At 39.4% G+C, this 16,363-nt stretch overlaps 1 protein-coding gene and 1 long non-coding RNA gene across 2 annotated transcripts in view; one reads left to right on the forward strand and one right to left on the reverse strand.

Moving 5' to 3' along the window:
* The first annotated feature begins 1,335 nt into the window (after positions 1 to 1,335).
* slc7a5 (solute carrier family 7 member 5) overlaps positions 1,336 to 16,363 on the forward strand; it is a 21,301-nt gene continuing 6,273 nt past the window's right edge. Inside the window, exons 1-6 of the mRNA XM_007553198.2 lie at positions 1,336 to 2,218; positions 6,383 to 6,508; positions 13,738 to 13,843; positions 14,482 to 14,526; positions 14,605 to 14,728; positions 15,717 to 15,820. Coding sequence (XP_007553260.2) covers positions 1,351 to 2,218; positions 6,383 to 6,508; positions 13,738 to 13,843; positions 14,482 to 14,526; positions 14,605 to 14,728; positions 15,717 to 15,820 — 1,373 coding nt within the window. The 5' untranslated portion in view covers positions 1,336 to 1,350. The remainder of the gene's footprint in view (positions 2,219 to 6,382; positions 6,509 to 13,737; positions 13,844 to 14,481; positions 14,527 to 14,604; positions 14,729 to 15,716; positions 15,821 to 16,363) is intronic.
* LOC107836394 (uncharacterized) overlaps positions 3,506 to 16,363 on the reverse strand; it is a 16,722-nt gene continuing 3,864 nt past the window's right edge. Inside the window, exons 2-4 of the long non-coding RNA XR_001662279.1 lie at positions 12,501 to 12,508; positions 12,001 to 12,005; positions 3,506 to 3,525 (exon numbers count right to left, since the gene is read on the reverse strand). This is a non-coding gene — a long non-coding RNA (uncharacterized LOC107836394). The remainder of the gene's footprint in view (positions 3,526 to 12,000; positions 12,006 to 12,500; positions 12,509 to 16,363) is intronic.

A 16,363-nucleotide genomic window follows, 5' to 3' on the forward strand; every position in this document is an offset into this window, starting at 1 on the left:
CAGAAATATTTCTGGATCCTTCCCCAGATTTATGCCTGAATACAATATTGATGTACTGTAATTGATGGAACCATGAATTCTGCTCTACCAGAAAATCCTGAAGAAGGATCAGTTTGTAGCCTCAAACTCTTTTAGGTGATGCAGCAGAACAATGGTCCAAAGCACATCAGTAAGTATGTTTGACTCAGGTGTGTTGAAGCAGGGACACATCTAAATGTTTCCCTTGATGACTGGAGTTTGACATCTTACCACACTGAGTTACTGGTAATTCCTTCCAGCATCTGCTTTCCAAGTCAGAGGCTGAGAGGAATGCAGAGCCGCCACCCAAAACTCTGCATTTCTGATGCAGACCAGTTGTTAAGGGTTTATTTATTGTTGTTTTTGTTTCCTGTGTTTAATGTGCATAATTTATCAAAATAAGTGGTTGATTGAATGAATCTTAATAGATCACAGATATGACTCACATTCTGGGTTTGGCTATCCAGAGTTACCGTAAAAAGAAGATATACTGTATTTCCTCATTTCTACTATAATTACAAACCCTCAGCCTGCATTTCATTGGAAACAGCACCGGTCTAACCGGTTCAGATGCTTTGGAAACATGCCTGGAAATGTTATCTGATGTAGTTTTTATGATCGTTTCTCACTCCTACACTACTAGGGTTTTATGATTAAACTACTGAAGTGATGGTACTGGGAATAAACCTTTATTTTTAATTATATATTTGAATTTTAGAGACTTGTTAAAGTTTACTCTTGATCTTTAATTCTTTGTTATGTCTTTGTGGATTGTTTCAGTCATTTTGTTGGTAGCACCATTGCTATGCATCAAGAAAGTCCTGGGTTTGAATTCCAGTCTGGTCTTTCTGTTGGTATGTTCTCCTGGTTCATGCATGAAAACGAGACTGTTAGGATAACTACCCCCATACAAAAATGAAAGGATGACCAGATGGCTGACTGGATGGATACAAATAATTAGGGTTTCAGTTGATGATTACTTTAGTAATCAAATATTCTGACAACTAATCATATAAAAAACATGTTTTGCTGATTTTGTATCTAAGAAAATCGCTGACATTAATGTCATAATAGTGAGAATAAAAAAATGTTTATAGTAAATTTTTACTTTTGGAGCTCAAAAATGTTATTTTTTTCTAATTAATCTCAAAATTTCTGAGCTTTTTCTCCCAAATTTACAACTTTGAAACTCTAAAATTTCCACGGTTTTTCTTGAATTTTTCTTTTTAGATTAATCTCAAATGTTCTGTTTTTGTTGCAAACCATCGTATTTTTATGCAAGAGAAATAAATTACATTTTATTTCTTGAAATTGATCCATAAAAACTGACGGATGCTGAGGAAATGGGAGTACTGTTCACCCTCTACCGCTAGAGGGCGGAAAAGGACCCGAATACCGTGTGCTATTCGTCGAGGGCCGCCTCCTGGCAGAGGAGGGCCATCATGTCTGCTTCCCCATCTCTTTGTAGACTGTGTCAGAAAACCACGCTGCTTTAACACACGCTTTCAGACTCCTCGTGTCTGTGTCCGGCCTGAGCGTCAGCCGGAGCCCGTCCCGGATCGCGGCGGACAGACAGCGGAGAGGCGGCAGCTTCACGGAAGAAGAAGAAAGAGGAAGCAACCGCAGATGTCATCGGTGAAGAAGAGAAACTCCAACTCCTCCGGAGGCCGGGAAGAGGACCGGCAGGTGACCGAGAGGATGCTGTCCGCCGGCTCCAGTCCAGCTGGAACCCCGGGGAGCGACGCCCGGAGCCCCAGCAGCCTCCTGCCGGCGGACGCAGCGGAGGACGGGGTCGCCCTGAAGCGGACCATCACCCTGATGAACGGCGTGGCCATCATCGTGGGTACAATCATCGGCTCGGGGATCTTCGTGACGCCGACCGGCGTGTATCGGGAAGCGGGATCGGTGGGTCTGTCCCTGATCGTGTGGTCGGTGTGCGGGGTGTTCTCCACGGTGGGAGCGCTGTGCTACGCGGAGCTGGGAACCACCATCAGCAAGTCCGGGGGGGACTACGCGTACATCCTGGAGGTGTACGGCTCCCTGCTGGCGTTCCTCAAGCTTTGGATCGAGCTGCTCATCATCCGGCCCTCCTCCCAGTACATCGTTGCCTACGTGTTCGCGACATACCTGCTGAAGCCCATCTTCCCGGTGTGCCCGGTACCGGAGCAAGGGGCCAAGCTGGTGGCCTGCCTCTGCATCCGTGAGTATCCGGGCGGAACCGAGCCCACTTCGGGTTCGGGTGATGCAACTTTTGGATGATTTGAGTTGTCGAATGTGGTTGAAATACACTTCCTGTTTCACCTGTATGTGCAGTTTTATTGCACGTGTTCTGCTGCACAAAGTGTTCTGCGCGCTAAAGATAATGGTGAAAAAGCGCCGCGTTATTACATCAGCTCCTGTTATGGTCATATGCTCATTCACCCTCCTTCACACAACAATAAAACAGTTTAATAAAAAACTTTAGTTTTTAAATATTCTGCCTATCACTGATGCCGACACTGAGCCAAAACAAAACAGAATAATTTTGTTAAATAATTAAAGTGTTTATATTCAATTGAAAACAGTTGATTTAGTTGTGAACTTTCATTTAGTGCAAGAAAACAAATGAAAAGCATAAAATATCAGAGATATTGCTGGGTACATTTTTATTTAATATATGCATCTAGTCGTCTTGTAGCTTTAATATAAGAATGACACGTGTTCTATAAATGTATTATATTTTTATTGTGTCCCTTTCCAAACGACAGATCCAAACTTTCCCACTTCATGAATGATAATTCATTATTCCATACTTGTAAGGTTATGTAGGAGATATCAGAATAAATGCATAAGGAGTGAAAATATAAATAAATGTTACTTCCATGCACTCCCTTGAATAGATAAAACAAAAGTTGTGACATTATTGTTCATGCTGTAAGTACTTTTGTACAAAATAATAAACATTTATTTGTTTTATCAATTAATCAAATTAACACAAATATAACACATCACTTCAAAAATTGAAAATTACATTTTATATTTCTTCTATTTGAAAACAGATTGCAGAGATTAAAAACAGTGTTGATTACTCAGTATTTTACAATACTGTTAAAACACGAATAAATTAAACATTTAAAAAATTGTGCTTCTTTTTATTGTTGAAAGAAATAAAAAATATCATAAAACATACAAACAAACTCATAAAGATGATTAAATTATCACAGAAACCAAACTGGACTTTTGCAGCTTCACAAGACCTGCTGAAATGATTTAACTCCATCAAACTGAAATCAATCAATGTTCATGATTACAGGTCGTCTGTCATCATTCCTCCTAATTGAAGAGTGTTTTGTCGTCAGGTTCTGCTAACATTTAAACACGGTTTGCTTTGTTCCTCAGAGTCTTAATGAGGTTAACTCTGGATTATCATCTGCTTCATCCAGTTTTCACCGCTCTCTGTTCGAGGCTCATGAGTTGACAGAAAACCTCATTTTAACCAATCAGCTGCCTCACACACACACGCACACACTCCATCTCTGTGTGAATGCACATGATGCTGATTGTGTGTTAATATAAAAGTCGAGCCAGTTTGGTACCTAATCTCCAGACCGACTGAAGGCTAAATCCTGAGACCACATGACTGAGCTGAGCTCCTGGAGGCTCAAAGTGTGTGTTTGTGTCTGTGTCTGTGTGTGTGTGTGTGTCATAAGGATTGCTCAGGGACATTTTCCCCCTTGTTCTTCTCTGTGTGTCTGTTTTTGTCCACATTCGTTCTGGACCTGTTGCAATAATCAATTAATCGCATGATAATTTAAAGCAAACTGGATAATTTTTATTTGCATGATTTATCATTTTTCTCTTTTCTCTCTTTCTACCAAAAATCGGATGAGAAAAGTTCTCAGTTTGGTGCTTTGGTCTCAACTGGACCTTTTTATTTACAGAGACTTCATAATTCATTTTATTAGTTGTTTTATTTATTTTGGATATTTAAGATGTCTTCCAGTTAGGTCAGTGTTTCTCAGCCCTGGTCCTCACCGCCCCCCTGTCCTGCATGTTTTAGGCATTTCCCTTCTGCCACACACCTGAATTGTATCTCTGGGTGATTAACAGGCTTCTGCAGAACTTGATGGTCATGCAATCATTTGAATCAGCTGTTCTGGAATAGAAGCACATATAAAACATGCAGAGCAGGGGGGCGGTGAGGACCAGGGTGGAGAAACACTGAGTTTGGTGTTAAATTAAATCAGGTGTAATATTAGAATTTAAAGTTTCTAATGAGAATGTGTTCTTGCATCTTTATGCTGTTACCATTATATTACTTAGAAATCGTCTCAAAACACGATATTATCGTTGATCATGATAACTTCTGGGTCAATTTATCGTCCAGCAGAATTTATCGTGACAGGACTAATTCTTCCTCTTTTTGACCTGTTTCTTTTTTTTTTTTGGCGGACCCAGAACAGTCCGGTCCAGTACTGTACGCGACCTCTTTCCCTTTGTGTTGTTGTGTTCGCCACAGAGCCTCATTGTGCCGCCTCGTCCTCTGTTGTGGCTCCGACCTGATTTAGGAGCTTTGAATGGACCTGCTGCTTCAGTTAATCACTTCTAATGGGCTTTTTGGGCCCCTTCAGGGGATGTCGAGTACCAGCACTGTACATGCGCTTTTGAAAAGAGTTTTTCTTCTTTTGTTGTTTTTATTTTCCCACAGAAATGTTAACCCATTTCTGCGAAATTCAGGGACACTCCGTCTCCGCGGATGTAGACGGACTGCAGCAGCTATTTGTTGTTGCACAAATGTTCCTAACCTGTAGAGCAAAACATTTTCCTTTTTCATAGGAAATACTCCAGTTGTTGCACCATGTCAATGAGCATCTCCAGGACATTTTAAAGCCTTCTGTTTCATACCATATTTCACCTAAACAGCCTCTGGAAAATATCTGACATTTTCTGCATTTAAAACCACCTCTAATTTTAGCTCTGATTCTCCCTATTAAGCAACATTAAGCACATTAAGGTGTGATAGAACAATCAGACTATCAGACCTGATAGAATCGGTTCGATTGGAGACCAAATTGCACATTTTCATTACAAATGTGCACAAAACTTTGTCAGTGTTCCAATAAAGTCGAAAAAACACATTTTTGTAATGGCAGTGTTTCCATTAAGTAAGGAAAGTAACTAAAAATCATGCATTAATAACTTTGTTCACACGTTAGAAAGCATGGTGCACCACGGCCCATCCACATCTGGTTGTTGATCATGTGACTCGTTGTGCGAAAAAATGTTTTCATTACAGTTTTGTGAAATAAGCCAATTTTGAAACGCAATGCCTCATCCTAGCATCAACACTTCTTATCGACAAACAAGAATATTTTCAAAATTGGCATGTTACCATTAAGCCGCTTCATTTTCGAAATGGCAAATTGCACAGTTCTACAGTCAGTGGAAATCCAGCGTTTCGATCTGGTGCACTAAGCTTTCACTCTGCACTGAGTGAAAGCCAAACCGTTTGAAAAACCTGTTTCCCTCCTCGCCTGTGGGGGCGCTGCACCAATAACAACTGAAGAAAACAGAACAAAAACGTCTGAAGACAACATTGAGAGCAACTTCCTTTTTCATCAAATGGAATCTAAAATGGAGTGGCGGTTGTAGGATTTTTCTTTTGTCTTCGGTTAAAAAAATAAAATAAAATACACTAGTCATTTCTCCCACTAGCGCAAGACTCACATATTTATTTTGGTTTTATTTACCCAGAATGCCCTAGGCTTTAGTCCACTTTCTGCTTTTGGAGTGGTCTTTAGTCCACTTGGCGTTCACATATGGATTCAAACCGCACAGAAGTTAGGTTTTTAGTCCGAACAGAGTTCACTGTTTTTGGTCCATATCAGAGCACCAACGAACCAGGCTGTCAAGGCAAACAAACTGTAGTTCAATTAAAGTTGTGTTCAAGTTGTGCTTAAAGGAGTACGCTTATCAGCAAAACTATTCAAGGCTAAAATAGCATCTCATTGCTACACATGTAGCAGCAGCACTGACGCTAACGCATCTGTCAACGTCCACATTTCTAAAGAAGCTCCATGGATGATCAGGCGTTCCTGAAACATCTGAAAGCATCAATTTGATGACTGATGAGCCTAAATAACAGATTAAAAACAATAAATATCTTTGTTGTTGAGTTCATGTGTCTGTTTATTTGATATTTTATCAGCAGAAAGGGATTTTGAATTGAAAATGTTATTTTGTCAATATGTAGTTTTCGATTAAAATGAGATTAATCGGGATTAATTAATCACAAACCCTTAAATTAACTAGGATTAATTTAAAACAGTTTTTTCATTAGAATGGTTTCTCTGTCTCCATCTTATTGCCTTGTTTTTCTCTGCAGTCTTGCTGACGTTTGTGAACTGCTACAGCGTGAAAGCGGCCACCAGGGTGCAGGACTTCTTTGCCGCCGCCAAGCTCCTGGCGCTCGCCCTCATCATCATCATCGGCTTCGTCAAGATCGGCCAAGGTACGTCGCTCGAGACGCAAATCCACACAACTTCCTGTGTGTGGTGTGCTTTTCCTTTTCTTTCCTTTACAAAAAACTATTTAGTTTTAATACCTGTGACAAAACTGACAAGACAGTTTACAACAGTTTTTACTAAAAACTAACTTGAACTTTATCGCCTCGTCTTACTTTGCTCTTTTTGGGAAAATCCTATTCTTTATTCAGTAGGAATCTATGGAAGCCCTGAAAGGCAAGACATTTGTTTATCTTTTTTTACATTTTTTTCTCACATTACTGTAAGTTTTAAAGACGTATAATAAAATTTTTTTAAGACTTTTATTTTTTTCCTTTTATGAACTTTTTTTTTTTCTAAGAAGGCAAGTGAAAATAAACCAGTGATGTAAATAAACTAATAAACAGTAAAGCTGTTAATAAAAATCTGTGGCGCAAAAAAAAGACTGTAGTGCCTCTAGTGACAGAAAAAGGTTTTACAGACAAACTCTTTTCCAACGCAACTCAAACATTTTTTTCTTGCTTTCCTTTCAAGACAGAACAAAAATTGCTTGCTTAAGAAATGATACAATGACTGTACAATCAAAAATACTTGATTTGTTCAGATCTTGTACGTCAATTTATTTTGATGGGGGTTTTTTTGGTCGTTTTTCAGAAAAACAATGTCCTTGGAAAACCGAAACATAAATTAAAACCTTTAATATCTATATGTTTTCTTTTATAGCAGAAATACAAAATTTAGTCTGACTTAGAAAATGAGTCTTTAAAATTTGCCTTCCAGGGCTTCCGTAGAACCGCTTCCTATGTTAAGAAATGATCTTGTTGATCAGGGTGTCTAGAAACTTTTAATAATCCATTCCCTCAGATGTAAACAGAAGCCAATTTCTTTTTAATTTTTTAAAAATAATGTGGCATTAGAACTTTAATTATTTTCTCCATACTTGAAACCAAAGGTGATGTTTGAACTGTATTGCATTTTGAGGAATAAAATGTCTGAATTGTTTATTCAGACATTTTGAACATGAAAGAGAAAAACATTTTCTCTTTCATATATTTGTTTTACTAGTTTTATTAGCCACTGCAGAACAGGAGTAGTTTTAGATACCTGGATTAGTAGAGTAGTCGTTTACAGCAGCTCTACATCCTGGTTTTCCTGAACACCTGGAAGTTTCAGACTCTCACCTCTGCTTCAGCAGGAAAACCATTATCTGGCTCTGATACCGAATAGAAGGAACAACCAGATCCCCCCTAGTTTAACCAGTAATGACTGAGTGTTGGCATGACTCAGACAGAAAGTGGGTCAACAAAAAGTTGTAATGCTTTCCATAGGAACATTCAACAGGTTTATGTCAGCAAAACGAAGCTGCTGTGCTCCTAAATGCCAGAGGTGACATACCAGCCTTCTGCTTCCTTTCTAGTGAGGAAAATCGTGACTGCAGGCTTTAATCTCTACTTCTTCTTGTGCATGTTCTCTGCCAAGGCCAGCTGGTCTCTTATGGCTGCTTCACGTCCTGTTTGAACACACCAAACAGAGCCGTATGAAGATAACAGCTGTGTCAGACCAAACTTCGCAGGAGAAAATTCGAGGCGAGGGAAGTCGACTATCAAGTCCTGCAGGGAAAGCAAACGGAGACCGACACAGATGCCTGTTTTGTCTTTTCGGCTGCAGCGTTTATTAATTCAAACAGCGATGCCTTGGAGACGATCTTTGACGTATCTGCAGCTGAGACCCGAATATTCCTCTCTGAACTGTTGCCATGCTGTCGGCTTCTGCTGCTTGCCTTACAGTTACAACTAAACTGATAAAAATTGAAGTTTAGAGTGAAGCAAAACAAAAGTTCACAACAGAAGCTGCTTGTTCTGACCTTGGGATGAAATCTTCTGTATGTTTCTGTCAAATTCTTGCTGCAGAATATCAGTTACTTCATGTTTGTGCAGAAGAAACTCAAGTTTCTGCTTCAGTCATAAAAACTGGAAGATCCTGCAAGTACACAACTGAACCAGAACTGATTTTTTGGCAAGAAAATAAACCAATCAGCGATCACTGCAGCCGTAACACTTCTTAAAGGTGACTTATTATCCTTCCTTTAACAGGTTGGTGTCAAATTATAGGCTACACAAAACATGTTCACTACATTTTTTGCGCATAATTATTCTTAGATGATGAGATTTCAGTCTGCTGAGTTCTGCCATTGAACTCCTTTCAGAATTAGCTGTTTTAGGGCCTCTGTCACTTTAAATCCAAGTAATCTTCTGCTGGCCACGCCCCCAGCTCAACGAATACAATCGCACAGGAAAATGGCTGCAAATAAATGTTTCTAGAAGCAGCAGAGACTCAAATTTAAGCATAAAAATGTGCAAAATGTGAATTTTACATAATAGGTCCTCTTTAATGTAGAAATCCTAGCAGCTGAGATGAGAGTCGATGTGTGTTTGTGTGGAGGTAGGAGGTCAGAGGTCGCAGATGGGACCAGCTGACCGGTGGGCGCTCCACACTGAGAGGAAACTGTTGGAGAACAAAGAGAGGTCAGCAGGACGGGAGGTGAGGAGGAGATCCGATTGGGCCAAAGAGTCCAGAGTTCATTATGTTAGCAGGTTTTAACCGAACCTCATGCAGCATTAATTCCTCAAATATCAATGAAAAAGAAAAACAACAAATATTTATGTCTCTTATAAAGAAGATAGTATATCCATATCTGTTATCTCTGGAAAAGAAGGTGATTTAATAATGTTTAAGATAAACCCAATTAGATCTTCATAGGCCCAACATGAGTTACATGTTGTGTAACTCATTGAACAAATGAATATGATAAAACTAACAATAAGGACAATACAGAGAGTTTTCGGAGGTTTTAAACATCATTAATTGGAAATTGTGGTGAGAACAATAAATCAAAATTTTTATGATAAGAAATTAATTATAATAAATGCATATCCCTTAGTCATATATGTGATTTTTTAATGTATTTGTTAGCTTGTTTGTTCATCTAAGTGTTTTATTCTGTAAACCTCATTTGTTCGTTTACTCAGTTTCTCAAAAAGAGAGAAGGTGAGGAGAGGAAACAGAACCCTCTTCAAAATAAGAGCATGAATATAAACATCTACTTGAATAATTCTTAAGTCAATAGCCAAAACTTCAATGCTTATCAAAGTGAATTTAACTGTTTGTAAAATAACCAAGTAAATTAGTACTTTTAAATTCATCCAGGAAAATGAATGTAGTGGAAACTAAGTATGCAACTAATGTAGCAGAGCCAGAGTTTCTGTGTTTGACTGGTTTGACGAGCGAGAAGCAGGAAATCTCTGCCTCTTTCAGAAACCCTCTCCACCTCTTTTGTTCAGGTTTCTTCCTGGAGCGTGAAGATTAACCCTGATTTGTCTTTTTAAGAGTCCCGTCTGATCTGGTGTTTGCTCTGCCATCCTGCTCCTTCTAATGACTGTTTAGCTCCAACTCCTCCGATCATGTAGAGTTTCACCAAAGCTGGCTGTAATTAGTTCAGCAAACACAAGCTCAGTGCTAGGATCTCTCTGGCTCGTGATTGGATGTTGGAGTGCAGCCTTTAAAATGTGGTAAAGTACTGGGAAGCTTCATATTGAGGTCATGTTATTAGTATTTTTTTTGGTGCAATTTCCAGGCTCTTCTCACACTTTTAGGCTTTTAGTTCAATGTGTCACTGTCAGGAATATGGTTTCCTCACCTTTCAGATTTCTTTTCGTTGACTGATGTGAGCGTGACTCGGGAGGCGTCTCAGATTACAGTCCAGATTAATCAGATTAACCAGGCAGCTGGCCATGCTGTTTGCTACAAACATTGAGGTTAATTCCTCTCCTCAGACAGAGTTGGTTCACATCACACCCTGATTACAGCTCCAAGGTTTCCTCAACCTCCTGCATGTTTCTGACTCACCAAACAGTTAAATAAAGTTTTCCTCTTGGTAAAGTTGACTGTCGACATGTTGAAGTGATTCATTCATGAACTCTTTGAGTTGAATTCAATGTGTGTTTGCGCTGACTGAGTCAGAGTTGGTCCCTGCCTCTGCACCGACATGTGGAGGAAAACTTCATTCATCTTCATCTTAAGAGCAGAGCTGACCTATTTAATACTTTAATACAAATTAAACACAGTCACAGTCTGTTAACGAAACCTAACCCAGAAAAGGCAAATGTATCATCTTCATTTAGGCTGCATTCATACCAGCCTTGTTTAATCCGCTTTAATTGAACTCCAGTTCGTTTGCCTAGAAAGTCCGGTTTGTTTAGGGAGGCTTCAATAACTGATCCAACTCGGATTCAGACCAAAACATCTGGACTCTGCTCCTCCTACAAACCTTCAGTTTTGGTTTGGTGGAAGCGGACCGGAGACCGCCCCAAATACAAGAAATGGACTAGAGGAGAAATCCTACAAACGCTAAAATCTGACGCCGCGCCATTTTTGTTCGTTTTGTGAAGAAGGAAGTTGCACTCAGTGGACCTGATGTATTTTATCTCTGTTTATTTCTAAAAGGAGAGGAATTAGTGATAAATATGAAGATAATAACAAACATGTTGTTTTGTTGATCATAACTATAAACTATTTGCACATTTTTTCAGAGTATATCTAAACTTTTCAAACAAAAATGCAGCTTGGGAAGCTGAGATACCTAGGCACAGTGCTATTGGCCGGCCTTTACAGCCATTCATTTTCCTTGCTGCTGATTGGCTGAACCCCACAGATCAGATAAAGGAAGATCATGAATACTAGCTGCCTTGCTTCTGCGTTGTGCTAAGACAGTTTCCACTGTGAGAATTTATCATGTAGAAAATAGAGAAATAGAGTTCAATTCATTTTTGTGAAAAACAGATAGTTTATTTGCACTGAATTGTAATTTTCAAGCTCGACTGCCAGGCACAACCAGTCACAACACATTTTTAATCTGTTAGCTCCACAACGGGATTCATTTTCTGCAGTTAAAAAACTGGTTCTCATTTTTGCATTTTTGACCAAATTTTACCAAATTTTCAAATACTCACTGGGAATTCAACCAGATAAATCTAGAAATAAACACGCTCTGCAGAATGTTGAAGTACTGGACAATGTTTTACATTTAAATAGTTTTAATTGAGATTAATTTATTTTCTATAAATGTCACAGAGGCAGAAACAGGAATTTGTTCACGCGGTGTTGGCATGTGTTCACCTGCCTGCATGTTTCCTGTTTGCTTCACTTTCTCAGCTTATTTAATCTCTGTTGGCTGGAAGTTAAAAAGCAGAAGTAAATATGTAAACCTTAGAAGGTTTCTTCTATTTTAGAACTATACAAAACATTAAATTTAAAAGTTTGCATTGTGAAGTTTTAGAAGAGTCATTCCTGGATTGATCAGGAGCAGCTGAAAACTTTTTTTCAGCTTTCATCTGAGAAAGAGTTTGAGGTGAATCATAACTTCCAGTTTGGCATGAAGATCTGTAAAGGTCAGAGAGAAATCAGGCGTTCTTGTTTGTGAGGCTTCCAGAAGCAGCAACACCACACCTGATTTGGACACGCTGAGACATGAGAGGGCAACACCTGGGGGGAATAAGACAAAAACAATCATGTCACGAATCAGCAAATCATAAAATAAATTCTCTGATTCTTTTTGTTGAGATGGGTTTTTATTCACAGCATTTGCACCTTATTCTTGGGACTTCTTAGGCTTGGTGATGCAATCTTAACTGGATTTTTTAATGTTTGACAGTCAGTTTGTTATGTTTAATGCTTTAAAATTTTATTGTGCTCCCGTGAAGCTTTGTGTCTCCTCTTTACTGAGGGCCAGCTCTACTTCAATTGGTCAGAAATTAAATATGTTGTCACTGATTTTATGCAAAATGTACTTCAATTCAAAAATACCTGATTGATCCCAAAGGAAAATTGAATGTTTTAACTCATACTGTCCACTTTGCTTTACAGGGGACCTAACTTGGAAAATTCATATTTTGCACATTTTAGTCCTTCCAGTTGCGTTTCTACTGCTTCTAAAAAAAATACACACACAACTGTTTTTTGGTAATAAGATACAACCAACGGGCACTACGCCGTTACCTAGCAACCCCAGCCAAGTCTAGCTCTGTTACCTAGCAACTCCAGGACGTTTCGTCTGCTGGTTTTACTGCTGCATTCGCTGTACAATGGCTGCTGGAAAAGACAAGTGTTTTGTTGTTGACTTACCATCCAGAAATCATTTTCCGCATTATTGTTGGTTGTGCAGGAGGCTCTACTTCTGCTTTTCAAAGAGCAGAAGTTGTATAATTGCTCATCTGGGCCTTAGCGCTGTCTATCATCCTTATGTATTAATGCTAAACAGTTTACTATTACAGAAAGTCTGTTTATCTACTGTCCTTGGTGGCCATGCTAACTAACTTTAGCATCCTGCTCTCAGGAAAAAGCTGCAGTGCAGCAGAGAGAAAGGGTGAGGGTTGGATGGTGATTGACAGCGCTAAGGTCCGCCTCCTTGCTCTGTTTGGTTGTTTCTGGTTAGAAGGCAGTTGAGTTCAGTTTTTTCAGATTTTCTGTCTTTCAACAAATAAGTAAAAAACTTTTTTTAATAAAGTTACATGCTGCACCTTTATGCCAAAATTAGCCAATATGGAATTTTTTTTAGAACAGCTTCTTATTTCATCCATCAAACATTCTTATTGAATTATTAAATTATTTTCATAATTTAATGTACAAATAAGTAGAAATATTACAAACTGTACCTTGGAGGAATGTTGGCGTACCAGCACAGGCATGAGGTTGTTAGCAACGTTAGGAGGTTTGCCACACATGAATGGTTTCCTCCTGCCATCCAGCCCATCGGCCCGGCCCAGCGGAGAGTTTCCCACGCCGGCTTACAGCTAACCCTCGCTGAACCAACATGGCCTGGAGCCGTTGGTTTAGCGACCGTCGCCAGGTCTGAGAATGTGCGTCCAGGGGAGCAGGAATGTGACCCTGAGCCGCCCAAACCAGCAGAAACCTGAAAGTCGGAGAGTTTTAGATGCTTCAAAGTTCGACCTGTCATGTCTGGACAACTGGATGATTTGGATCCTATTTTACAAGCTGCATATGTAAATGTTTGGTTTTTGTTCTTCTAAGTAATTAATCCACTCAAACGGGGCAGATTTAGGATGAAGCATTGTTGTTCTTCCTCCAGCTTGGACCAAAACACCCTGATTCTATTTGCTGTTTTGCCTTTTTTCTCCTTTTTTTGATCTGAAATGAGTTATGTGTTGGGTTTTTTTTTCAGGTGGAACGGATGAACTCCTTCCTGAAAACTCCTTTAAAGGATCCAGTTATGAGTTCGGTAACATCGGCTTGGCGCTCTACAGCGGACTCTTTGCCTACGGTGGCTGGTGAGTCCAAAATGAACTGAGCCATGTGAACAGATTACAAGCATGTAGATCCATCCATTCATCTATCCATCCAATCCATCCATCCAATTAACTCATCCATTCATCTAATTGATGGATGAGTTAATTGACGATTCATCAATCAATTATCCAGCCATCCATCAACTGATGGATGGCTGGATAAAATGTCCATTCATCCAACCAATGGACTCATCCCTCATGCATCCATCCATCCATCCATCCATCCATCCATCCACCCAACAAGCCCAACCACCTTTTTTCCATCCAACCAGTGGACTCATCCCTGTTTCATCCAACCAATCAAACTGTAACTACGTGGCGATTTAGATTGTTTTTGTACATTTTATTGTTTTCAGTCACAGATTGTTCAGCATTTATGTAAAGCACTTTGAAATGCCTTGCTGCTGAAATGTGCTATACAAATAAAATTTGATTGATTGATGATTGATTTGTTTGCCTCCCTGACGGAGCATTTCAGAGTCTCTGATTACTCAGCATCTTCTTCTTTCTCCTCTAAACCCATCATTGAGTGAATTCCAGTCCTAACAGGGCGACCAGTAGAAATCTGCATCGTCACCTTTTCACAATGTTAGTTCAACTTCTGTATCCTTTGTTTGCAGGAACTACTTGAACTTTGTCACTGAAGAAATGATCGAGCCTTACAAGTAGGTTGTCGTTGTTTTTATCAGCATTGAGAGGCTGCAGTGTGAGCTGTTGTAATTGACTGTTTGGTGTCTGTCCAGAAACCTTCCTCGAGCCATCATCATCTCTCTGCCCATCGTCACCGCTGTGTACGTTCTCACCAACCTGGCCTACTTCACCACCATCTCTCCTGAAGACATGCTCAGCTCGGAGGCTGTCGCTGTGGTGAGTTCACACCCGGCCTGCAACCTGCTGGCTTTTCCTGCACATTTTCACTGCTGGATGTTAAATATCACCACAGAGTATTTGGGTCATCACAGATCAATGTCAAATTTGTTTATACAGCACTTTTAAAAACAGGTTTAAAACTGCACCAATGTGCTGAACAAAAACATTAACACAATAGGATAAATTGACTAAGAAAAAGTAAAATTAAAACTTCACAACTAAAAGTTACACTATCAAACCTCAAATGCCAACAAATAAAGGCTAGTAATACAATCAGACATATTTGAGAAAATATGTCAAATATCTGAGAAAAACATGGAGATTGAACATTTCTGATTTCTTTTTTCTAGCAAAATTTAAACTTTTCAAACTCAGAAAATTTCAGGGGTTTTTTGTACTCCTTTTTTTTTTATCTCCATCGGCCCTAATACATCTTTGTGAAAAATGAACTGACTTCCAGACATGACTTTATTTATTATTCTATCACTGATACGATGAGCAATATTTTTAGAACAAGCAGGAACTTTAAAGGTGAGCATCTCTGTTGGCCAATAACTCTAAAAACTTGACTGACATTTCATTATCTAGGACAAACTTCACACATTTATTAGTGGCAGCAGACTTTTTGAATCACCTCATCTGTTTTCAGGTTGAGTTTTCTGGACGTTCTAGTTGCTTCGACAGAGAAGTCAGAGAAGTTTTAGTTATTTCTCACATCAAAAATGAAAATATTTAAAACCATAATTGCCAGAGTTTTTCTGTGCTCAGTGTAACAGGCAGATTTAAGACAAAAAAAGGTTCCCTGGTCCATCTGGTGTCATGACTTCTTCCTCTCTGAGCGACCTTTCAGTTTGTCTCATTTTGCTTCCACCTGATCCATCATTATAGCCGCTCATTCAGGTTTTGTGTTGAACGTCCATGACCTTCTCACTTAATGGAACCAGATTTGAAGTTGTTTGTAAGTGTTTGCGCGTGTTTCCTGCAGGACTTTGGGAACTACCACCTGGGCCCCATGGCGTGGATCATCCCTGTGTTTGTGGGTCTGTCGTGTTTCGGTTCGGTCAACGGTTCGCTCTTCACATCATCCAGGTAGCGCCCGAGTTTTATACAATCCAGGCCTTGTGAAGCTGCTTTTACATTAATCATATAATTGTGCAAATTGAAATTATGAAGGTAAATTTGCTTGGTGTAAACGTACCCATTTAGAAAAAAAACTAAACATTTTAGATTAAAAACTGTTTTTGGGCTAGAATGAGGCAGTTTTCCAGATGTATTTAGATGGGTGTATTTTGCAAAACTGCAATGGAAACACTTTTTTTGCATCACATGGGTCATTTGATCAACAGCTGGATGTTACTACTGGCGGAAACGCCTAAGAAAACAACAGGAAGTAGGAGGATGATGTTTGTTTTAGTTTTTTGGACAGTGTCCAGGCGGTTCCTCCAGAGCTCTCACAGCATCACAGTTCATTAAAAGTTATATGTTTGTCAAAAGAGTTGAATCGCCAAGCACTGCATACATAACTTCTCCCAAGTAGGCAGAGCTTGTTGCACCAACACCTGAATAAGATGCTAACGTCTCCTCTGATTGGCTGCTAGACGATGAGCGCTAGCATATACATATATATATATA

Source organism: Poecilia formosa, unplaced genomic scaffold (assembly GCF_000485575.1).
Source record: "Poecilia formosa unplaced genomic scaffold, Poecilia_formosa-5.1.2 Scaffold55, whole genome shotgun sequence".
In the NCBI taxonomy this organism is placed as follows: Eukaryota; Metazoa; Chordata; class Actinopteri; order Cyprinodontiformes; family Poeciliidae; genus Poecilia; species Poecilia formosa.